Raw genomic sequence first — 26,158 nt, forward strand, 5'->3', positions numbered from 1 at the left:
TATAGGAAGTGTAAAGTCAGTCAAAACCCTGTATCAGGACTGGTATGGATGTCCTAATATAGGAAGTGTAAAGTCAGTCAAAACCCTGTATCAGGACTGGTATGGATGTCCTAATATAGGAAGTGTAAAGTCAGTCAAAACCCTGTATCAGGACTGGTATGGATGTCCTAATGGAGGGTTTTGACCCATAATCTGGAAATGTCTCCGCCCTCCACCCCTAACATTGAAGTCACTTGATCCACTGAGTTCCTCCAGGAAATTGATGTAAGGTATTAATCTGCTTTGATTAATAACTGCAGCAAGAAAACATAGTTGGCAATTACAAATTATCACAGTCTTAGCCATTTGACGGGGGATGCATCTCATCTGGTGATTAATGGTTCAAGCTGTTTCTGCAGGTCGAACAAAATGATCGGTGCAGGATTTTCTGTTTTGGTATTAAAGTACTCCCTCTTCAATTATCCGTCATTTCTGCTGTACTGAGGTTTTGGAACTGGTTTTTGAAATGATGGAAAGAGTGAAACTGCTCTAGTGCCTTGTCCCCAAGAGAAATATACCAGTCTGGAGAGGTGGAACAGCATGTCCATAGTGACACTTGTACAACTAATCAATGTGATGACATAAATATGACAGCTAATTTGTCCTCAGCAATGTAACAGTGCTCAGACAATGTGTTCTGCTGATTTTTATTTATTATTAAGAGACCCACCACTATCTGTATGAGGTTTGGACATTCTCCTTGTAACCGCTTGAGTTTCTTCCGCCTCCTCCCACATTCCAAGCGTGTGCAAGCTAATTAGTCACATGGGTGTAATTAGGCAGTGCTGAATCTCTAAATAAAAATGAATATTAAAAAATATTCTGGAAAGGCGTACATAATAACAGCGTTATTGCGGTGGGGAATTTAATTTCCCAAATGTCGATCGGCATCTCCCTAGAGCAAGGGGTTTAGATGGGGTGGAGTTTGTTAGGTGTGTTCAGGAAGGTTTCTTGACACAATATGTAGATAAGCCTACAAGAGGAGAGGTTGAACTTGATCTGGTATTGGGGAATGAACCTGGTCAGGTGTCAGATCTCTCAGTGGAAGAGCATTTTGGAGATAGTGATCACAATTCTATCTCATTTACCATAGCATTGGAGAGGGATAGGAACAGACAAGTTAGGGAAACATTTAATTGGAGTAAGGAGAAATATGAGGCTATCAGGCAGGAACTTGGAAGCAGATGTTCTCAGGGAAAAGTATGGAAGAAATGTGGCAAAGGTTCAGGGGATATTTGCGTGGAGTTCTGCATAGGTATGTTCCAATGAGACAGAAAGTATGGTAGGATACAGGAACTGTGGTGTATAAAGGCTGTTGTAAATCTAGTCAAGAAGAAAAGAAGAGCTTAGGAAAGGTTCAAAAAAACTAGGTAATGATAGAGATCTAGAAGATTATAAGGCTAGCAGGAAAGAGCTTAAGAATGAAATTATGGGAGCTAAAAGGGGCCTTGGCAGACAGGATTAAGGAAAACCTCAAAGTGTTTTACAAGTATGTGAATGAAGAGCGAGAGGATCGGACATGAGAGAATAGGACCAATCCAGTGTGACAATGGAAAAATGTGCATGGAACCAGAGGAGATGGCAGAGGTACTTAATAAATTGCTTCAGTATTTGCTATGGAAAAGGATCTTGGCGATTGTAGGGATGACACAGTGGATTGAAAAGTGTGAGCATGTAGATATTAAGGAAGAGGATGTGCTGGAACTTTCAGAAAGCATCAAGTTGGATAAGTCACCATGACCAGATGAGGTGTACCCCAGGCTACTGTGGGAAGTGAGAGAGGAGATTGCTGAGCCTCTGGCAATGATCGTTGCATCATCTGTGAGAACGGGAGAGGTTCTGGAGGATGTTGATGTTGTTCCTTTTTTCAAGAAAGGGAGTAGAGATAGCCCAGGAAATTATAGACCAGTGAGTCTTACCTCAGTGGTGGGTGAGTTGATGGAGAAGATCTTGAGAGGCAGGATTTATGAACATTTGAAGTGGCATAATATGATTAGGAATAGTAAGCATGGCTTTGTCAAAGGAAGTTTGTGCCTTACGAGCCTGATTGAATTTGTTGAGGATGTGACTAAACACATTGATGATGGTAGACCGGTAGGTATAGTGTATATGGATTTCAGCAAGGCATTTGATAAGGTACCCCATGCAAGGTTTATTGAGAAAGTAAGGAGGCATGGGATCCAAGGAGACATTGCTTTGTGGATCCAGAACTGGTTTGCCCACAGATGTCAAAGAGTGATTGTAGATGGATTGTATTCTGCATGGAGGCCAGTGACCAGTGGAGTGCCTCAGGGATCTGTTCTGGGACCCCTACTCTTTCTCATTTTTATAAATGACCTGGATGAGGAAGTGGAGAGATGGGTTAGTAAATTTGCTGATGACACAAAGGTTGGAGGTGTTGTGGATAGTGTGGAGGGCTGTCAGAGGTTACAACAGGACATTGATAGGCTGAGAAGTGGCAGATGGAGTTCAACTCAGGTAAGTGTGAGCTGTTTCATTTTGGTAGGTCAAATATGATGGCAGGATATAATACTAATGGCAAGACTCTTGGTAGTGTGGATGATCAGAGGGATCTTGGGGTCCAAGTCAATAGGACATTCAAAGCTGCTACGCAGGTTGACTCTGTGGTTAAGAAGGCATACAGTGCATTGGCCTTCATCAATCATAGGATTGAGTGTAAGAGCCAAGAGGTAATGTTGCAGCTGTATAGGACTCTGGTCAGACCCCATTTGGTGTACTGTGCTCAATTCTGGTCACCTCACTACAGGAAAGATGTGGAAACCATGGAACAGGTGCAGAGGAGATTTACAAGGATGTTGCCTGGATTGGGGAGCATGCCTTATGAGAACAGGTTGAGTGAACTCGGCCTTTTTTCTTTGGAGTGACGGAGCATGAGAGGTGACCTTACAGAGGTGTACAAGATAATGAGAGGCATTGATCATCTGGATAGTGAGAGGCTTTTTCCCAGGGCTGAAATGGCTAGCACGAGGAGGCATAGTTTTAAGGTGCCTGGAAGCAGGTACGGATGAGATGTCACGGGTAAGTTTTTTACGCAGAGAGTGGTGAGTGTGTGGAATGGGCTGCCGGCGGCAGTGGTGGAGGCGGAAACGATAGGGTCTTTTAAGAGACTCCTGGCTAGGTACATGGAGCTTAGGAAAATAGAGGGCTATGGGTAAGCCTAGGTAGTTCCAAGGTGGGGACATGTTCGGCACAGCTTTGTGGGTCGAAGGGCCTGTATTGTGCTGCAGATTTTCTGTGTTTCTACCCAGGACGCTGAGGGATAGTTGTCCTTGTTCCGAGTCAAGCCATGGTTTCTTTTACTGCCACCTGAGAGGGAGAGAAGATAAGATTTTAGTCCAAAAAGCACACTGAACATGCAATAACTGCATGAAGTGTTGGCCGAGATTTTTGTGTTTATTGTTGAGAAGCAACAGTTAACATAATAATTAAAAGTAACAGCTGTCCTTCCTGATTGGAGCATGAATAGACACTCAGTAACAGCTGTCCTTCCTGATTGGAGCATGAATAGACACTCAACCCTGTTTAGTTGCTGACAGTACCCTGAGTACCACTCCCAAGAGTTGAATTGGTTGTCATTGTGCATTCAAATTTGGAATGTTTATCTCTTGTTGACACTAAATGTGGGAACAGGAAAAAATTGTCTAAATTTTTCAAAATATTGTGCACAAGATGCCGGAGGAACTCAGCAGGTCAGGCAGCATCTATGAAGAGTCAACATTTTTGCCCGAGACCCTTCGTCAGGACTGCTGGGCTCCTCCAGCATTTTGAGTGTGTTACTGTGGACTTCCAGCATCTGTAGATTTTGTTTGTTTGTTTGTTTATTTATTTGAGCCTCTTGCACCATATTCTGACGCAACACTAGAAATTCTCCCCATATCCCAGTTTGGGTAAAGTGTATCTTACAAAACATATATATAAAATTATTGATTTAACTAGTTTTGACTGTCGTGTGCAGAACTAAGGTTTGGACTTTTACTCCATCTGTTTGTAGAATTGCTTCCCAATTTCACCTCTTAAACTTGCCAGCTTGCTCTGACTCTGTGGGGATATTGGCCACAAGCCTGCATTTCTCTCATTTCTGCATTTCTTATTTGTGTAACCAGTGAGAGTGCAGTAGCATGTTAGATAAGTTTTAGGACAAGTATCCAAAAGCCTGGACTGTTCATTTAGTAATAATGAGTTAATGTTTCATGACGGTATTTGTGAAGTTTAAATTCAGCTAATAAAATCTGTAATTGGGAGGTAGTATCAGTAATTGTAAACACTCGAGGTGCTGGGATCCAGAGCAGCACACATGCTGAAGGAACTCAACAGTTCAGGCAGTAATGGTTCAAGTTTTGTAGCGAGACCCTTCATCATGAAGAGTCTCGGCCCAAAATATCAACTGTTAATTCCTCTCCCTTGATGCTGCCTGACCTGTTGAGATCCTCCATTATTTTGTGTGTATGTTGGTCAGTAATCATGAAATTGTCACCAAGAGCTACGTCACTCACAAGCAGTTTCCATTTCCAGATCTGGTCTGGCCTAAATGTGATCTTAGACCCACAGTGGGATTGACCCTTCTTCCCCTTTTCCATCAGACTTCTAAATGGACATTGAACCCATGAACACTACCTCATCAATGTATTGGTGCTGCTTCATGCACCCATGCTGAGCTTGTCAAGTTTACCAACTTTGCCTCTAACTTCCACCCTGCCCTTAAATTCAATTGGTCCACCTCTGACAATTTCCTCTCCTTTCTCTGTGTCTCCATTGCTGGAGACAAGCTGTCAGCTAACATCTTTTATGAACCTGCTGATTCTCATGGTTACCTTAATGATACCTCTTTCCACCCTGTCTCTTGTAGAAATGCTACTCCCTTTTCTCAATTTCTTCATCTCCACTGCATCTGTTTCCAGGATATGGCTTTCTGTTCCAGGACATCAGAATGTCGTCCTCTTTTAAAGAACAAGATTCCCTCCCTCCCTCTATTGGTGCTGCCCTTACCTGCATCTTCTCCATTTCTTGTACATCCGTGCTCACCCCATCTTCTCGCCACCTTAACAGTGATGGAGTTCCTCTTTTCCTTACCTACTACCCCATTATTCTGCACAACTTCTGCCATCTCCAAAAGGATTCTATCACTAAATGTATCTTTTTACTTACACCCCCCCCCCCCCACTTTCCACAAGGATAATGCCCTTTATGATCCCCTTGTCCAATTGCTCTTCCTCACTAAATTCCTTCCTGACACTTAACCCTGCAGGCAGCCTAAGTACTACACTTGCCCATACACCTTCCTCACCTCGAACAGTCCTTCCAAGTGAGGCCAAACTTCACCTGTGAATCTGCTGGAGTCATCTATTGTGCTTGGTGCTCCTGATGCAGCCTCCTCTACGTTGTAAATTGGGCAACCACTTTATCAAGCACCTTCGCTGCATCTGCCACAAGTGGATCTTCCCAGTGACCAAATGTTTTAATTCTGATTCCCATTCCTGTTCCACCATGTCAGTCCACGGCCTCCTCTTGTGCCAAGATGAAGCCATACTCTGGATGGAGGAGTTATTCCTTTTATTCCATCTGCGTAGCCTCTAACCTGATGGCATAAATATCGATTTCTCCCCTCCCCTATTCCTCTATTCCCCCCTCCCTCACCTGCCTATCGACTCCTCCTGGGCCCCCTCCTCCCTCCCTTTCTCCAATGATCCATTCTTCTCTTCTATCAGATTTGTTCCTCTCCAGCCATTTACCTTTCCCACCCACCTATCATCTACCAGCTAGCCTCCTTCTCCCCTGCTCCCATCTTTTTATTCTGGCATCTTTCCCCTTCCCTCTCAGTTCTGAAGAAGGGCCTTGGCCTGAAACCTTGGCTGTTTATTCATTTCCAGAGATGCTGAGTTCCTCCAGCAGTTTGTGTGTGTGTGTGTTTTTTTTTAATTCTCTTTTTGCATTATTGAACTTATTAAGTATACTTTCTGTGATTGACAATTTTTGATGATTATATGTTGCAAAGTACTGCTTCCACAGAACATCAAAATGTGCTGATTCTGATCCCCCTCATTTCAGGGACTGTGGGGATGGGCTATAATGTTGGCATTATCGGTGCCTCATGCATTCTGTGAATGAAGTATTTAAAAACCTGGATTAGGGTTCACCTTTTTGTACAGGATGTTATGGTGTAAAACTGTTAATTTATTTGGCCAGAAAGTAGGAGTGATGGCCAGAGGTGCTGCTAAGCCTGCATTGCTCCCTGTTACTGTGGATGTGTTGAGGGTCTACAAGTACCTGGGGGTGCACCTGGATTTTCAGACTTGAGTGGAGCACCAACACACAGGCTGTGTACAAAAAGGGCCAGAGTGGCCTCTACTTCCCAGGGAGACTGAGGTCCTTTGTAGTATGTAGGCCTCTCCTTCACATGTTCTACCAGATTGTTGTCGCCAGTATATGGTGATATATACATACATTGGTAATAAATTTAATTTGACTTGACTGTGACATCTTTCTGTTTTTCACTATACTTAAAATGATTGATTTCCTCTGCTTTCAAGTAATTTTCCTAATTTTTGATTTTACCATCTGAGATAAATTTTGATACTGCATCTGAAGATCATACCTCTCCTCATATAGTAAGCATGGGTCATTGTATGTGAAAGCTAGTCAGATAAGCTAACTGCTTTCCTTTGACTCATTTTCTGGTCAAATTAGTGGTGCAAGTTTATAGATAAATAAGAAAAAGGTTGGTGGTGGGGAAGGGCTGGCAGATGTGAAGAGATTTGGTCCTTTCAAAAGGCTTCTCTCTGAGAGGTGCCCTTTATCTGTTAGTATTAACACTGATGTTTTAAACTTTGTTTAAGAAACCGTTAACTGGCTCTAGAAAAAAAAGGTCTGTTTCGTACCAAGAAGTACAAAATTCATCAGCTCTGACTTTGGTCCTGAATGCTTTAGGACATTCAGACTGAGGGCTGTGAATTATTTGATGTTTTATGAAACCTGATGTTAAAAATTAATAACTTTCTTCTTTATTTCTAGATAATTCTGTGGTGCTCATCAAAACATTCCAACTGATAAAAATGTTGGGTGCACTGTGGAAGTCAACATCATTGTTCAGCTTGGGACATTTATAAGTGAATAATCTGGCTGCGACAGGAACGTCATGTATAAGGGATTTGGCCAACCTGTATGGAGACCTCTCTCTCAGACAAACACAGCTCCTGTGGAACGGTACAAGCACGGTTGTTGTGTCTGGAAGGGATATATTTATCTCTACGGCGGTCGAAGGCAAAGTGGTCTGAAGGATTTTTGGAGATACAACATTGGTAAGATATTGTGCATGTACTTGATTTTTAGTTTCACTTATCCTTGTACTTATTCAACATACATATTCATTCATATGGTGTGGATGTTTCCAGCCAAGCTGCTGATAATTATCTCTTACTGCAAGCCAAACAGAGTTGCTCACTAGGCCATCTCAAAGCCCAGTTAAGAATCATAAGACCATAAGATATAGGAGCAGAAGTAGGCCATTCGGCCCATCGAGTCCTCTCTGTCATTCAATCATGGGCTGGTCCAATTCTTCCAGTCATCCCAACTCCCTTGCCTTCTCCCCATACCCTTTGAAGCCCTGGCCAATCAAGAATCTCTCTCTGCCTTAAATGCACCCAATGGCTTGGCCTCCACAGCTGCTTGTGGCAATAAATTCTACAGATTTACCACCCTCTGACTAAAGTAATTTCTCCGCATCTCTGTTCTAAATGGACATCCTGAAGTCATGCTCTCTTGTCCTATACTCCCCTACCATGCGAAATAACTTTGCCTTATCTAATCTGTTCAGCCCTTCTAACATTCGGAATGTTTCTATGAGAACTCCCCCCCCCCCCCCCCCCCCCCCCCCCCCATTCTCCTGAACTCCAGGGAATACAGCCCAAAAGCTGCCAGACGTTCCTCATACAGTAACTTTTCATTCCTGGAATCATCTTGTGAATCTTCTCTGAACACTATCCAATGTCAGTATATCCTTTCTAAAATAAGGAGCCCAAAACTGCACACAATACTCCGTGTAGTCTCATGAGAGCCTCAACATCACCTCCCTGCTCTTATATTCTAAACCTCTAGAAGTGAATGTCAACATTGCATTCACCTTCTTCACCACTGACTCAACCTGGAGGTTAACCTTTAGGGTATCCTGCACAGGGACTCCCAAGTCCCTTTGCATCTCTGCATTTTGAATTCTATCTCCATCTAAATAATAGTCTGCCTATTTATTTCTTCCACCAAAGTGCATGACCAGACACTTCCCAATATTGTACTTTATTAGCCACTTCTCTGCCCGTTCCCCTAAACTATCTAAGTCTTTTTGCAGGCTCTGTTTCCTCAATACTACCCGCTCCCCCAACTATCTTTGTATCATCGGCAAATTTAGCCACAAATCCGTTAATACTGTAGTCCAAATCATTGATATATATCATAAAAAGCAGCGGTCCCAACACCGACCCCTGTGGAACTCCAGTGGTATCCGGCAGCCAGCCAGAACAGGATCTCTTTATTCCCACTTTCTGTTTTCTGCCGATCAGCCAATGCTCCACCCATGCTAGTAACTTCCCTGTAATTCCATGGGCTCTTATCTTGCTAAGCAACCTCATGTGTGGCATCTTGTCAAAGGCTGTCTGAAAATCCAAGTACACCATGTCTACTGCATCTCCTTTGTCTACCCTGCTTGTAAATTTCCTCAAAGATTTGCAGTAGGTTAGTCAGCAGGATTTTCCTTTCAGGAAACCATGCTGGCTTTGGCTTATCTTGTCATGTGCCTCCAGATATTCTGTAATCTCATCCCTAACAATTAATTCCAACAACTTCCCAACCACTGATGTCAGGCTAACAGATCTATGGTTTCCTTTCTGCTGCCTCCCACCCTTCTTAAATAGCAGAGTAACATTTGCAATTTTCCAGTCATCCAGTACAATGCCAGAATCTATTGATTCTTGAAAGATCATTGTTAATACCTCTGCAATCTTTCCTGCTACTTCCTTCAGAACCCAAGGGTACATTCCATCAGGTCCAGGAGATTGCAGATCTTATGGATAGGGGAATCAAAGGATATGGGGACAAGGCAGGAACCGGGTATTGATAGTAATTGATCAGCCATGATCTCAAAATGGCGGTGCAGGCTCGAAGGGCCAATTGGTCTACCTCTGCACCTATCGTCTATTTATCCACCCTCAGGCCATTAAGCTTCCTGAGCACCTTCTCAGCCGTAATTTTCACTGCACAAACTTCACTTTCCTGACACTCTTGAATGCCCGATATACTGCAGATGTCTTTCATTGTGAAGACTGATGGAAAATTCGCATTCAGTTCCTCTACCATTTCTGCATCTCTCATTACAATGTCATTTTCTATTGGTCCTGTATTAACCCTCAACTATCTTTTGCCCTTTATATACTTAAAAAAAGCTTTTAGTATCTTCTTTGATATTAGTTGCCAGCTTCCTTTCATAATTCATCTTGTCTTTCCTAATGACCTTCTTAGTTTCCTTCTGCAAGTTTTTAAAAACTTTCTAATCTTCTATCTTGCCACTAGCTTTGGCTTCATTGTATGCCCTCTTTTGCTTTTACTTTGGCTCTGACTTCACTTGTCAGCCGTGGTAGTGTCCTCCCTTCATTTGAAAAATTCTTCTTATTTGGAATGTATCTGTCTTGCACTTCCCTCATTTTTCGCAGAAACTCCAGCCATTGCTGCCCTGCTGTCCTTCTTGCTAGGGTCCCTTTCCAGTCAACTTCAGCCAGTTACACTCTCATGCCATTGTAATTTCCTTTCTTCCACTGAAATACCGACACACTGGAATTTAGTTTCTCCTTAATTTTCAAAGTGAACTCTATCATATTCACTGTTTCCTAAGGGTTCCTTAACCTTAAGCTCTCTTACCACCTCCAGATGATTGCACAACACCCAGCCAAGACACAGCTGATCCCCTAGTGGGCTCAACAACACGCTGTTCTAAAAAGCCATCCCATAGACATTCTACAAATTCTCTTTCTTGAGGTCCAGTACTGGCCTGGTTTTCCCAATCCGCTTTCATGTTAAAATCCCCAATGATTATCGTGACATTGCCTTTCTGATACGCCTTTTCTATCTCCTGCTGTAATTTGTAATCCACTTCCTGGCTGCTGTTTGGAGGCCTGCATACAACTGCCATTAGGGTCCTTTCACCCTTACCATTTCTTAGCTCAACCCATAGAGACTCTACACCTTTCGATCCTATGTCATCCCTTTCTAATGATTTAATATTATTTCTTATACACAGGGCCACACCACCCCCTCTGCCTACTAACCTACCTTTCCGATACACTGTATATCCTTGGATTTCAGCTCCCAATGGCAGCCATCCTTCAGCCAAGTCTCAGAGAGGGCCACAACGTCATACTTGCCAATCTGTAGCTGAAGTTCAAGATTGTCCATTTTATTTCTTATGCTGCATGCATTGAAATATAACACTCTCAGTCCAGTATTTGTTGCTTTCTGTTTTAACTGCACCACACCTCCTTTGCCCTGTAACTCATCCCACTGGCTGTGATTATGCCTCATTTCCTGTCTGTCCTTTCTGTCGTATTTGATGCATGCTATCTTTGATCTATTTCTGTTTTACCCTTCCTCAGCCCTACCACTCTGGTTGCCATCCCTCTGCCAAATTAGTTTAAACCCTCCCTAACAGCCCTATTAAGCCTGCCTGCTAGGATATTGGACCTCTTTGGGTTCAGGTGTAACCGTCCTTTTTGTACAGGTTGTACCCCCCCCAGAAGAGGCCCTAGTGATCCAGGAACCCGAAGCCCTGCCCCCTACACCAGCCTCTCAGCCACGCATTAATATCCCTGATCATGCTATTCTTGAGCTCGTTAGCACGTGGCACAGGCAGCAATCCTGAGATTACTACCCTGGAGGTCCTGCTTTTCAGCTTCCTACCCAACTCCCTGAATTCTCTCTTCAGGACCTCCTCCCTTTTTCCACCTGTGTCATTGGTACCAACACATACCAAGATTTCTAGGTGTTCACCCTCTCCCTTCAGAATACTCTGCACCTGATCCGAGACATCCCATACCCTGGCACTTGGGAGGCAACACACCATACGGGTATCTCTATCAGGCTGATAGAACCACCTGTCCGTTCCCTGCACTGGAATCCCTTATAACTACCACATTTCTCATCTTCCTCTTTCCATTCTGTAGCACGGAACCAGGCTCAGTGTCAGAGACCCAATCACCGTGGTAATCCTCTGTCAGGTTACCCCCTCCACCCCCCCAAAAGCATCCAAAACGAGATGATGATAACTGAGGGGGATGGCCACAGGGGTGCTCTCTACTATCTGAGCTCTTCCCATCTCTTCCCTGACAGTCACCTACTTATCTAACTCCTGCAGCCTCAGGGTGACTAACTCCCTGTAGCTCCTATCTATCTCCCGCTCCCTTTCCCTAATAAGCTGTAGGGAATTTCAGCAGTTTTGGTAGATTATTCAGGAGGCAATTTGTCCATTTAGGTGGCTTGATTGTGGAAGGTATGATGAAATAGATTGGGATTAAGAAGCAGCAATCAGTGTGTTACAGATTCAGGCAACAATAAATATATGAGTCAGGCCAGGGTTTTTATAACAAATATCATGTTTATTAAACACTGAAAACAAACCCCCCCAAAAGTAAACAAATCACTAATGTAACTGGAAATCAGCTGCTGTGCAGCAGCTTACACAGTTCTTAAAGCAATGAAGCTTAAACAGTTCTTAAAGCGATGTTGCAAAAACAGTTCTTTAAAGTAGTATTGCCAAAAGTTCAAAATGCTCACAGTCCATTTAAGGGAGAGACTTTTTAAGACTATTTAAATTCTCTTTCACGTTGTGTTGTTTCGGTTCCCAAATCGAACTTTTTCCCACAAAGAATTTACGAAACGAAATGGCTTAAAGGCACTGACCTTTCCTTTAAAACACTGTTCTTAATCCTTTCTACTATTTCGCAGGGATTAACACGAGAACAGTCAACAAATTCCTTCCGAATAAGGATCAAACAAGGTCGAACCCGTTTCACCGTCGAAATCGATTCTCCTCGATCTTCTATCTCCCGAAGTCCAATCTTCACTCTCCACTGATTCTTAACTAGCAGTATTGTAAAGAAATTGCTGGCAATGACCTTTTAAACTTTAGGCATTAAATAAAACTTCATCTTTCAACTAAACTGCGTCATCACATTAAATCACGCAGTGGCATGAAGCCAACATGGCAAATCCAGCCACGAACTGCCCCTCCTCACAGGGAGGGGTCCTTCTTTTATACTGTGTGGAAAAAAACCCGTCACATGACCTCTACTGGTGGGAAAATGACGTCACTCCACCATCACAAGATCATTACCTCAAGTCCAGTATAGCTTCAACCCCAGTCACGTGACAAGGGTACCACTGTCACGTGTCACGAGTACGTAACAAGTGAAATTTTGAGTGAGCGGGGCATGAGGGCCAGAGTTATAGGGAGAGGTTTTGCAGCAAGGACTTTTATTCCTTGGAGCATTGGAGTGTGAGGATTAACATTATAAAGGCATACAAGATGATGAGGAGCATAGATAGGGTTCAAAATACATTTATTATCAAAGTATGATTACATTATACAACCTTGAGATTCAGCTCCTTAAAGGCATCCACAAGACAAGAAAATTAAAAGAACCCATTTAAAAAAATAAAAGACCGACAGGCAGAAACGGAGGGTGGGGGGGGGGAACAAATTGTGCAAGCAACGAAAGTAAGCAAAAAGCATTTTGAATGAAAGCGAGTGCATTTTGAATGAAAGCGATGCCCAGAGCAGGCCCACAGCCTCAGCCTCAATGCAGCGAAAAGCAGAGTAAGCATCTCAGAGCTACGAGCAGGCCTAGCCTGGCCTGGCCTGGCCTGGCCCGACCCTCGCCTCTGATCCTGATACCCTGCCTTTTGAATCCACACAGACTGTTTCCACAGAAAGGGAAAATAACTAGAGGGTACAGGTTGAAGGTGAAAGGGGAAAGATTTAAAAATAAACCCTGACAGGCATTTTATTAACGTAGAGGGTGGTGAGTGTATGGAGTGAGCTTCCAGAAGAAGTGTTTGAGGCATGGACAAAAAATAATATTAATAAGACACAGGGAAGGTTTCGAGGGCTCTGTGCCAAACATGGGCAGATGCAACTAACATATGAGCATCTTGATGAGAATGGTCAATTGGGGCCTCAGTTCCCTCTTTCCATGCTGTTGTATTCGATGACCATCAGATTGATCTTAACTCTGCTGATGTGCTGTGGAACATGTTGTTTTGGTGCACCAGATACAGGCTTCTTGTATCTCTGTCAGGCACACTACACTGATATAATGACAAGAAGAGAAGCCGTCTAATTGCTGTGAGCTAGTATGGATAATTGTTCCTAAATAATGGCCACCATTTTGCTAAACAAACTACTAACATAACATGAATCAGAATTGGAATCTGAATTATAGGAGAATCTGAATTGGGTTTAATATCACCATCATATATCGTGAAATTTGTTAACTTAATGGCAACAGTAAAATTCAATATGATAAATATAGAAAAAATTAATTAGTCATTGTATATTAAATAAAATAGTTAAATTAAGATAAGTAGTGCAAAAGAAACATGTAAAAGTAATGAGGTAGTGTTCATGGGTTCATTGTCCATTTAGCAATCATATGGCAGAGGGGAAGAAGCTGAGTGTTTGCCTCCAGGCTCCTGTACCTCCTTGCTGACATTAACATTGAGAAGAGGGCAGTTCTCTCTCTCGTTGTACATGAGGAAATGCATTCCCTTTTTAAAAAAAAAAAATTCTTGACCAATTTGACACATTCAGCAAATGGACTCTAAGGAAGACTGTAATGAAGTTCTGCATACTGTGGAGACTCCTCAAAAAGAAAGATTCTGCTTGAGAAAAAGGTATCACTAACCAGAGGGGTTAAAGGGACCAAGAGAATCACATTGGAAGGGAAGTACTAGAGGCTGGTCTGAATGATGAATGCCTGAATAGAAAATTGCCCAACTTATAAGAAGAGAAATATTGTGCTAGATAAAACTCTGAAATGACAAGTAATAGTGGGTGGGTGGGGTGAAGATATGCCTCTACTAAAGGAGGTCTAATTTGTCAGCAGGTCACCCTCGGGTAAGCTGCAGTACCTGCTTGGCTTCACCCACCCATCAGGGTCATGTAAAGTCTTGGAAGCAGGTGGTCGATTGTTGTATGAGCAGCTGGTACATATTGCCAGTCCTGGTTTTGTGACCACTGAAGTCAGGCAGACAATCTCCGAAGAGTATTGGTGATGGCTGGGGTCACCATCTAGTAAAGACACTGCCCAGGAGACAATTGCAAACCACCTCTGCAGAAAAGTATGCCAAGAACACTCATGGTCATGAGACTACGATCACCTACTTCATACGCTACAGCACGACACATGATGACGATAATGATGATGAGAATTTACAATAAAAAATGGACTAAAGGAGAAGATCTTGAAGGGGACTGAGATTCACTTCAATAAATTCTTTGCCTGTTGGTAAGGAAGTGGAAGTAGAAGCTTAATTTTCCAAGTTTGCACTTGATACCAAACAGGAAAGGACTGCAAACAGTTTTATGTAAACTTAATAAAACACTAAGATGCCTGGATGCAGAGTGTGTCCGCTCTGGTGAATGCCATTTAATGCAGAGGAAGGTAACGTCTTGGTAACAAATAAAAGATAATGACCAATACACTAAGTGTGTTTTAATAAAATACAATCCAAACAAGGGGATGAAAGATTACTATTTTCTGACAGTAAAGTCATGTGGTCAGCTAATGTGAAATATTTAATCCTGATTCGGATTTATTTATTGATCGCACGTGCGTCGAAACAGACAGCTTAATGTGTCATTTGTGTTTACAACCAACACAACCTAAGGATGTGTTGGGGGAGAGCTTGCAAGGGTGGCTGCACGTTCCTGGTGTGGATGGTGTACGTGGTGCCCCAGTAGCACCATGTTCGATGATATTTACCATGTTATGCAAATGTCCTTAGTGGTGCAATAGACGGCAACTGAGATGCGATACGGAATGTGAGGAGTTTTATCAGTGAGATATAGATTAATATTATCAAGCATTGTCTGGTTGTGTTGTCATTTCTGAGAAAGAGGCACATCAGCTACCCTTGCGCTCTGTCTCAAGTTAGCTAGAAAAGCATTCAGCTCATCAACGTCCCTGTAGAAAAATCATGCAGTACAAATCCTCTTGCCATTTCAAACTTATGCAATACCTTCAGACTAAACTTGTAAACCTTAATAGTAGATCTTCTCCATTATCAGTGTTCGCTTGGCCAGAGTGGCTTGCTGGTGATCGTCTTGACTCTAAAGTAGGCAGGTGGAGTTTGACAAGCCTTGTTTGCTAGTTCAGCTGGGTACCCCTACATCCTTCCAAGATGGGTCATTGGCTTCGTCATTGGCTACTGTCACTGTGGAAGAACATGCACAGGCTGGTGTGTGGCACCAGATATCTGACGTGTCAGACCGAGAGAGGCCCGGCTGTACATGTGAGCACATTCTGCTGTGGAGCAGTTAATGCAGTTGTATGAATGTTTTGAAGAATGTTGTGTCATTCCCTACCCAAAAACATTTGATGTGGGTTATGTGAGGCATACTGGCATCTAATATCCTGCAATGGTAGTATTTCCTGATCCTCCACATTCCTATATGTGACTGTTGCTGAGTGATGAAGATGATCTTGGCGGAGCAGACTTGATGGGCTGAATGGCCTAATTCTGCCCCTATGTCTTGTGCTCTTGTCATTCCATGGCAGCCAATTATAGCACACCTGACTGTTTGAATTTAGGTTAACAATCAGCCTTGTGCCCTGTAGAGCTGATGCCTGTTGTCATGGAGGATTAGAACACAGTAAAAGGCCTTTAGGCCCACCAGCTCCTTGACAACCCTTGTGCTTATCTATTGCTAGTCCTATTTGCCCTCTAGATCAGGGGTTCCCAACCTGGGGTCCATGAACCCCTCGGTTAATGGTGTAAAAAAAAGCTTGGGAACCCCTGCTTTAGATGCTTGTTAAACTTGAGAGTATCAGCTTTCATTACCTCCTCAAGCCCTTTCTGTTCCTCATTTACCTGGAGAATGTCAACCCAGCACCATGTGGCAGAACGATTGGTTGCCAGTGCTCTGGGAATCACCCACTAGAGGCACGGCACAAGTCCCAGGACTGAATTCCCTGCCTGTTTCTCTGGGAGGATTGCTTCCGTAGTGGAATTGCTGACTTCAGAAGGTGTTGCCGTATAGCAGCAGACCGATTGAGCGCCCAGTTCTGAAACACAAAACCAGTCCTGAAATACAAACACTGCAGATGCACAAAATCTGAAATAAAATCAGAGACTGGGCCAGTCGGGCAGCATCTGTGCAGAAGGAAGCAGTCATTGGGCTGAAGTGGATTAGATTATGTCTGGCACCTGCAGCTCTGAGCCATGCACACCAGCTGGACTAAATGCAGTGGTGCAAAGCCTCGGTAGCTTGTAGATTGTGACCATTGGGACCCTAACCCCAGAATGTCCTGACAATGTCTCAAGACCATAAGACAGAGGAGTAGAATAAGGCCATTCAGCCTATTGAGTCTGCACTGCCATTTCATCCGTTCAACCCCATTCTCCAGCCCTCTCCCCAGAACCTTTGACACTGTGATTAATCAAGAATCTATCAACCTTGAATGTACTCAATGACTTGACTGACCTCCACAGTCAGCTGTGACAATGAATTCCACAGATTCACCACCCTCTGGTTAAATAAATACTTCCTCAACTCCATTCTCATGGGATGTCCTTCTATTCTGAGGCTGTGCCCTCTTGTCCTAGATTCCCCCTCTATAGGAAACAGCCCCTCTACATCCACCCTATGTAGGCCTTTCAATAATTGATAGGTTTCAATAAGATCCCCTCTCATGCTTCTAAACTCCAGCAAGTATAGGCCCAGAGCCATCTGTTTGATGGCTCAAGGCAAAACCGAAAGCGAAAGCAGTCTCCATTCAAGGTTGGGGGAAGAGCTTTGTGACTCATGTACTGGAAGGAATTTTCTTAATAGTTATACTGAATTGAATTGACTTTATTTCTTGCATCCTTCACATACATGAGGAGTAAATATCTTTATGTTGTATCTCTGCCTAAAAACATAGGATAATATTTCTTGGGATGTAGAAGATTGAGAGGAGAGTTGATAGAGGTATACAAAATTGAGTGGGAAAGATAGGTTAAATGCATGTTCGTTTTTCCAGTAAGGTTGTGTGGGACTACAACTGGAGATCATGGGTTAAGGGTGAAAGGTGAAAAGTTTAGGGTGAACTTAAGGGAAAATTTCCTCACTCAGAAGGTTGCGAGAGTGCGGAACAAGCTGCCAAGTGCAAGTGGTGCATGTAAGCTGAATTTCAATGTTTAACAGAAGTCTGGATGGGTACATGGATGGTAGGGGTACGGAGGGTTGTGGTCCCGGTGCAGGTCAGTGGGAGTAGGCAGTATGTGGGTTTGACACAGACTAGATGGGCCGAAGGGTTTGTTTCTGTGCTGTATGTTTCAATGACTCTATAGTCCCTAGTGGAGATACATTACAATATTGATTGATGTCTTTTGTGTTTTTCAGCTCAGAATGAATGGGAAGAATTGGACTACGCTGAGGGAACACTACCAGAAGAATTGGAGGAGCCCTCACTAGTAGCCCATGATGTAAGAGCAGATTACATAAGATATATTATCCTTGTTGAAAGTGGAGAAATCTATAGATTGGACTAAATACCTTTGGAATAGAACATCAATGTTTTAAATAGTTACACAGTGGACTCTGGTTAATTGGGCCATCAGTTAATTGGGAAAACCACTTATTTGGGAAGAATCTTAAAGAACAAAAAGCGATGCAGAAAATAGCTAGGACTCCCTTCATTTATTTGAGATACAATTTCACCTAATTGGGGCAGTTTCTAGCTAGTGTCAGTCACGTGAGTTTGTGTGACTGTTAGACACTACACTATGCTTGGAGCAAACAGTTTTAAAATAGTGTCGGTTGTGTCCGCTTGAGTTCAAAAAAACAGTGACTTTTGTCCTGGTAGTTGCCGAGATAAGGCAATTCAAAATCGTTTTGCTCACTGCAGTTTCAAGCATTCCAGCTTGGAGATGCCAAAACCGGCAGAGAATGTAAATGAAATTATTTTACTACTTAAAGTTAGGAGCTACAAAGAATTTGAAGGTATCGGCAATTATTTTGAATGTTACAATGAAAATGAAGATATGGAGGATTCAGTTGTTGAAGGCATTACATGAAGGCGGTCCATTATCTGCACTAGGTGTCTGTGCTGGTTTTGTTCATTTACAGTCAATCAAAAGAACATGGCATTTTCCATTGATATTATTAGGAACTAATACAGTTGTATCATACTGTAGCAGTATCGATAGTGTTCTGGTTCTGTATTTCATTTAAATATGTAATTTGGTACTCGATTAAACAATAGTTTGTCTTTTTTATACCCCTTTAACTATTTACATGAAACTTTGGCTATTTGGGACAGCCTTTTAATTGGCCCAAACTGTACTGGTCCCAGTGTGTCCCAATTAACCAGAATCCATTGTAATTAAAATAAGTAGATGTTTTGCGATTTAGTTTTTCTTGACACATTGGGAAAGGCAGCTGTCAAGGCAGAAAACTGTCAATAATGGCATGTGAAAAGGTATTTCAGAGAGTGAGGGAGGCAGGCAAGCAGGTCTCCCTGAATGGCCCTGGTAGGTTTGACCTATATTCAGCCAGGGGTGCTGGTGGGCATGATTTGTTGCAGCTTGCTGCTAAGATTGCCACCATCACAGAAGCCATCCTTAAAACATTTTTTGATTTAGTCAAAGGACTAAATGAGAGTGCTAGATCCAGCAGAGACATAGGGCCAGAAGTCCCAACTTCAGTGCTGAAGACCTGTGCCACAGGCCATTTCACTTTGGTGTAATTACAATACAGTTAGCTGTCAGTCAATGTAGAAACCTTCCCACCTACAGTACACTCAGTGGCTACTTTATTAGGTACAAGAGTAGAACCTAGTGTGGCCTTCTGCTGTTGTAGCCCATCAACTTTGGGGATGTTCCTCTGTACACTCTGCATGTAGTTTTTTCACTTACCTTCCTGTCTGCTTAAACCAGTCTGGTCATTTTCCTTTAATTTCTCTCTTTAACAAAGTGTTTTTGCCACAGAAGAGCCAATCACTGGATCTTCTTAGTTTTTAGCACTATTCTCTGTAAACTCTAGAGACTGTTGTGGGTGAAAATCCCATGAGATCAGCAGTCTCTGAAATACTCAAACTATCCCATCACGATCACTACAATCATTCCATGGTCAAAGTCACTTAGATCACATTTCTTCCCCGTTCTGCTGATTAATCTGAACAATGGCTGAACCTCTTGACCATGTCTCTATCCTTTTATGGATTGAGTTGCTGCCACATGATTGGCTGATTAGATATTTGCATAACTGGCAGGTGTACCTAATGAAGTGCCCACTGAGTGTATGTCATGTTCCACAGAAAGAAGCAGGACAAGTATAATCCACCTAATGAATCCCACGCTGCTTTTAGCAAAATGACGTAAAGCCAACAATTCTGCTTTGTGGCATCCAATCTTCAGTAGTTGCTGGCATCGGAAAGGGTCCAAGGAGGTTCACAAGGATGATCCAGGGAAGGAAAGGTTAACGAATGAGGACCGTTTGATGGCTCTGGGCCTGTTCTCACTAGAGTTTAAAAGAATGAGGAGAAAGTCTCATTGAAGCCCATTAAATATTGTAAGGCCTAGACAGTGAATGTGGAGAGAGTGTTTCCTTTACTGGGGGGAGTAGGACACAACCTCAGAATAGAGGGATGTTCATTTAGATGAGGAGGAGTTTCTTCGTCAGAGGATGGTGAATCTGTGGAATTCATAGCCACAGATGGCAGTGGAGACCAGGTATACTGAAAATGGAGGTTGACAGTTCCTTGATTAGTCAGGGCATTAAAGGTTATGGGGAGAAGGCAGGAGAATGGGATTGAGAGGGATAATAAATCAGCCATGATGAAATGGTGGAACAGACTCAAAGAACTGAATGGACTAATTCTGCTCCTATGTCTTGTGGTCTTAAATGATATCACAACTCTAGAAAGACAGTAATAGAGATCTCCTGAATGGTCCCATGGTTGGAGCATACCAGTTATGTACTGAGTTTGGAGATGTTTGTGTTGTCCTTCTGAGAACAGCAAATGTCAAGTATTTATTCTCCTCCATGGATGCTCAGTAGGTCTACTGAGCTCCTCCAGCATTTGGTGTGTGTTGCTCTGGATTTCCAGCATCTGCAGAACGTCTTATGTTTGTATTTTGAGATTTTTTTTCTTTTTTTTTATTTTGAAAGGGAATAATCTACATGTATGGTGGAATGGTGGACTCTGCTTATACCCAAGGGAAAACTCCTCTCTGGATCTATGATATTGGTAAGAGAAAAGTACACTCAGTGGCCACTTTATTAGGTACACCCGTACACATTGTTAATGCAGATATCTAAACAGCCAATCACATGGCAGCAACTCGATCAACAGAGCTTTGCAGATATAGTAAAGAGGTTCAGTTATATGCGATGTATGTGACTTTAACATGGAATGATTGTTGGTGCCAGATGGTTGTTTAAATATCTCCAGAAACTGCTGATCTGTTGGGATTTTCACACACTAGAGTTTAGAGGGAATGGTGCGATGGACACAAAACATCCCCTGAGGGGCGGTTCTGTAGGTGAAGATGCCTTGTTAATGAGAGCAGTCAGAGGAGATTGGACAGACTGGTTCAAGCTGACGGGAGGACCACAGTTGTTCAAATAACCATGCATTACTAAGTGTGCAGTATCTCTGAACACACAATATGCTAAACCCTGAAGTGGATGGGCTACAGCTGCAGAAGACCATGAATGTACACTCAGTGGCCACTTTATTTGGTACAAGAGGTAGCTAATAAAGTGGACACTGTGTACATTTCGAGAGCTGTAATGGGGCTGAGTTGTTTCATATCTTGTCAGTTGTTATACTCCTTGCATATAGAATTTGTGAAATGAACTATTCAAAGCAGAAATTTACCCACTAATGGGAGCAGAGGGGCACACAAAGTATTCCGGCGAGAGGGGGAGGAGTGTTGAGATGAACGTAGAGAACACCTGCTAACTGTGTTACTAAAGTTAAAAAGCTGGTTAGTACTAATGGCCATTTTCAACAGATGAGAATTGCTTGACAAAATACCAGTTCCATATTTAATTCTCTGTTTTCCAAATGTTTTTATTTCTCTGGCTTTGAGATCTCCACAGCAGTTAATGAGCAAAGTCATTATTAATTGTTAGGGATCAGTTAAACTAGAGTTAGATACCAAAGAACACAATCAAGTTTGGGGAGTAGTTGCATAATAATTCCAGGCAGTCATGTCCCATCCACTTTGTTATGTAAATTCAGGTAGAAAAAGAAATTGGGTTTGACGTACTGTAGTTTTGATGTGGACAGCACTAAGAACCATTTAGGTCCTCCTACAAACCAAAAGGAAATCAAAGCAATGTTAATGTATGCAGTAAAACTGACTGCGTGGTCCTCGATGTGACCACAATCAGTCCTGTGCAGCTGCCACCAATTTTCCTACTTATCTGAGAAGGTCATCAGTTGCTAAAGACACACTAAGGCTACCATTTAGGAAGGAGAGGCTTCCAGGAAGAAGGAAGGCCGTAAATCTACTTAGTAGTGAATATGCAAGGAGGAAGGAGCTAGGTTGTTTGTATCAGAAGAATCTGGTAGGGTGTGGCTTGAGTTGCTTCCTGAAGGAGTGAGAATCCAAGGGTAATGAAGCAACATCACTGGAAGTACCATGAACTCATAAGATTTATCGAGATATCTGCACAACACTATGAATGGAGAGAGATTGTCTCATGTAGTCATAATTAACCAAAAAGCGAAGGTGTGCCTAGCTGTCTGGACCTTCCGCTATTCAGCCATTTTAATTCTTCCAGTTCTTGAACCAATATGTTTGTCCTCAGTCTCTCCTACTGCATGCTGAAGCTAAATGCATGCTAGAGGAAGAACACCTCATATTCAGACTCACTGGCTGCTGTTGTGTGAATGAAGTCACCACATGGTAAATAGGAAACCGCTTCTTTATTCAACAAAACAAGATACAGCAGGCATCATTTAGGCCCTTTCGGTCGAAAGGTCTCCCTATGTCCAACACAACACACATTTTATGTGCTAAACATCAAAGGACAACTCCATATTTATAATGCTTTCTAAATATTCTGCTGTTCTTTGTGTCTGTGAACTTTGTAGCGATTTGCCCCGCTAATATGATGTACTGAATACTGAGGCTTTGGGCCTACTCTGGAGGTTTGGATTTAAGGACTCATTTTGGTTCAGAATGCTGTCGCTGTTGCTCACTTCTATTGTTTATGTGATTTGTGTGTTTTTTTCCTTCTCTGTGGGCACTGGGGGGGGGGGGGGGGTTGGTCTTATTTATTTAATTGGGTACTTTTTGGTTCCTTGCTTTGTGACTGCCTGTAAGCAAAGAAATCTCAAGGTTGTATAATTTATACACTCTTCAATAGTAAATGCATTTTGAAAGGCCAACCTTAAGGAGGATCTCTTCAAATAGGGCAGCAAAAATGCCCTGCCTTAGAATTCACCCCCCCCCCCCCACCAATAATTTTATGTGCATCTACATCTGGCCTATCATCCCTAATTGCTACCTACAAAGTGCTAAGCAGAAAGAATGTGTTTAGAAATGCAGCTTCATTGATATGCCTGGAAATGCTTCTCTCCTGCTTAAACACATTCCTCATCTTCACCCTTTCATTCTCTATTTGAATGACTACAAGGACCCCCCCCGCTGCTGGCACACCCGTCCATACTGTCCGGTCTGTTGCTAGCTCAACTGCCGAAGGGGCCCAGCCCATTTGTATTCACTCCACATTCAGGCAGATCTATGATAGCTGTCTCTGCTTTAACCTAAATCCCTCCAATATATTCCTCCAAGATATTGTCTCCAATATCTTTTCTGTTCGATGCTATTCAACTAATCATCTACCTTCAGCAACCAGCTTTCATTACAGAGTACCTTCACTATCACGCTTTAGCTTGGTTCCCCACCTGAACTGAAATCGGTGCAGTCCCTGTTGGGAAAGCCTCGACCCACTGGATGAAGTGGTCCAGTATTACCAGACAGTATCTCTTCCCCTGCTTTTGGGCTGGATGGTTTCCCAGTGTCCCCTCGGCTGTGGCTGGTTTGCCAGCTGTAGCTTTATGCCCTTACCAGGGTTATGTCGTGTACAGATGATACAACAGTGGCAGAATTTCTCAACACTCCCTCCCGTTCCTGGTCACCAGCTGCCCTACCAGAGGACCGTGATCATGCTCTGCCTTCCCTGATGCATGATATAACTTCAGTGGTATCTGCCTAATACATGGCGGGGCCACCGTGCCTTCTTCCTCCTCCTGAGGCCGGCTCTCATCTGGTCTCTCCTTTGCTTCCTTCCCCCGCCAATGCTCTTTCCCTTCTGCCTTCACCCCTTCAGATAACTTCACTAAGCTGGCTTCCGTCGTTTCTTCCTGCACACTTGCCGTTTCAATTGTCCGGTGTTTCTCTGCTGCCTCCTTCACAGTGATGTCTGCCCACTCATTTCCTTTCTGTTCCTTGCCCTCCCCTTTCGGGTGAGCTTCTACTTTAATCGTTGCAGACTCTCTGCTTGCAGTTGTTGTATTAGGTGCCCGTGCTGAATACCTGCCCCTGTTGAAGTTACAAATCCTCGTCATGCCCATGCCATCATGCACCACGCTGAAGGCATACTGGCTGTCGGTATACGGGCCTGGCTTTGCTGTAGCACAGTGCTTCTAACCGGGCCACCTGAGCTGAGCAATGTCCTGGCAGTGCTCTTGAAGCTAATTCTTCCTCTGTTCTAGTCTGGGTACCTCCTGAGACCCATCAATAACAAAATCCCCTCTGTTGCCCCTTCTCTTCCCCCCCCCCCCCCACATTAGGATGGTGCTTGTGGGATCCATTCCAGTCTCTCTAACTATCTTTACTGATTTGTGAACAGCTGTCAGTGTGGCTACGCTGGCTAGTGTGTTCTTTGTTGGTTGTACATGTTCGCTGCCCCTGGCTTGTCCATATTCTGAATCTATAACAGCCCCGCTTCCCTTAGGATGTCTATTCCAAGAATAGAATCATCATAATTTGGACAGACCCTGAAATACACTGGAAGCTGTGCTCCCCTGATTTTGAGTATTTGCAACTCGCTTCTTTCTGCTTTCAGTGTTTTCCCTCCTACGCCCGTAATATAAATAGTCTGTCTGGTAGTTCAGTTATCGATACCGATGTCCCTGTACCCTAAAGTATTGCATCGCTGGTCCCCTAACAATGCTGTTGTTCACACCCACAGGTCACCAGGTGGAAGTGGGGGCTGCTGCCAGCTATTTTTCTGACCTAGAAGCCGTCTTCAGCAGTTCTATGATCTGATCAAAAGACATTGGTCAGATTAGGTGCTGATGGGGTGAGAGATTGTGTGTCTGCTGTGACTTCCGCCTGTTTTTCTTTTTCCCCTTTTTTTTCCGGACACAGCAGGCCGCATCTGTAGCATATCAACTCCCTTACCCTCCCACGTCTTTTCCTACGTTTCCTTGCTTCGTGCCCCAGCTGCTGGCACACAAAACAAACCCTCTGTGATGTCACAGCTGCTGAATCCACTGTAGCCACTACGATTTCTCTTGGACTTTCTTCAGTCTATCTCACTGGCCCAGGAAAGTATCCTGGTCGACCCCACCGCTATCCCTAAATCTAAAACTTGCTGATGGGCTGAGCTCAGGCCTTCCTTCAGAATTTTCAGGATTATCCAACCATGAATACTCCTTATATGTTAGATATTTATGTTCTGCATATTCTATGACTGAATCGGTACCATTATCGTTCCCCAGTTACTCTCACCCCCCCCACCCCCACCCCCAGTCACTGCCTCACTTCCCCTTTAAAATGCAATATGTTTCCAGGTACCATCCTTCACCCCCTGGGCCATACTGGCCCACATATTCCTCGGGCACTTCATCTTTACCAACGTTTGTATACCTTCAGGGTACATCTGCTGAATTTCGTGGAGCTTGCACCAGAATTCCAAATTCCCACATGCGACTCTGACAAAATGCTCTGCTTCTCCCCGAGGGTGAAGGGCTTATGCATGGTTGTAATCAGAGTCGCAGGCTGGCTCAGATCATCCAGGCTCTGGGCCTGATGTTGCCTGACCTAACAGATACACCTGGTAAACTCATCCCTGAAATGTCTCCACACTAATTCCCACACTGCGCAAAACATAAATGGAAGATAAAAATTACATATACACACTTAGAACCGCAGAGTATGTGCTCTGCAGTCTGCCATTTTGAGTGCCTGAACTTGTGATGCCTGCTGTATTCCCTTGAATCTGTTACATCAAGGTACACATGGGTGCATATAGACACAAAAATACAGCCCCTGGAATGAGTAAACACACCCCCAAAAGCATCCCGGAACTTCAATAACCATCCTTCGCAACTGGTAGTTCCGTCTCACCAAATTAACACACAAAGTTTTTTCTCTTACATTACGAGGGGTGATTGATAAGTTTGTGGCCTAAGATTGAAGGAGTCAATTTTAGAAAACCTAACCTTATTTTTCCTACATTTACACACTTAAGTCTGGCAGATCTGGAGCATACGGATCCCTTCTTAGTAGAAGTCGGCGTCTTGAACCTCCGGAAGTGGTCCACAGCATGGGGTGATTGATAAGTTCGTGGCCTAAGGTGGAAGGAGATGAGTTATTAACTTGAAACTTTCTGCATTATCACTCAGAGAGTTGCACTGCTCGTGCATGTAACGAGAGCTTGTATTACTCATCTCCTTCTACCTTAGGCCACAAATTTATCAATCACCGCTCCCGTGGACCACTTCTACATAGAAGGGATCCATATGCTCCATGACCACTGGACTAAGTGTGTAAATGTAGGACTATGTTGAAAAATAAATGTGCTAAGTTTCCTAAAATTGACTCCTACCTTAGGGTA

The 26,158-nt window shown here is 43.3% G+C and overlaps 1 protein-coding gene across 4 annotated transcripts in view; it reads left to right on the top strand.

The window, feature by feature from the left end:
- The window catches only part of si:dkey-3d4.3 (uncharacterized), a 166,408-nt gene that overhangs the window by 18,141 nt on the left and 122,109 nt on the right, over positions 1-26,158 (top strand). For all 4 annotated transcript variants that reach the window (XR_009512271.1, XR_009512272.1, XR_009512273.1 and 1 more), the window contains exons 2-4: positions 7,069-7,355; positions 17,699-17,781; positions 20,468-20,546. Coding sequence is in view for 1 of the 4 variants with exons in the window: in XM_059970331.1 (XP_059826314.1) it covers positions 7,193-7,355; positions 17,699-17,781; positions 20,468-20,546 (325 nt within the window). In the remaining 3 variants the exon portion in view is untranslated. The remainder of the gene's footprint in view (positions 1-7,068; positions 7,356-17,698; positions 17,782-20,467; positions 20,547-26,158) is intronic.

Source organism: Hypanus sabinus, chromosome 5, assembly GCF_030144855.1.
Source record: "Hypanus sabinus isolate sHypSab1 chromosome 5, sHypSab1.hap1, whole genome shotgun sequence".
Lineage (NCBI taxonomy): Eukaryota > Metazoa > Chordata > Chondrichthyes > Myliobatiformes > Dasyatidae > Hypanus > Hypanus sabinus.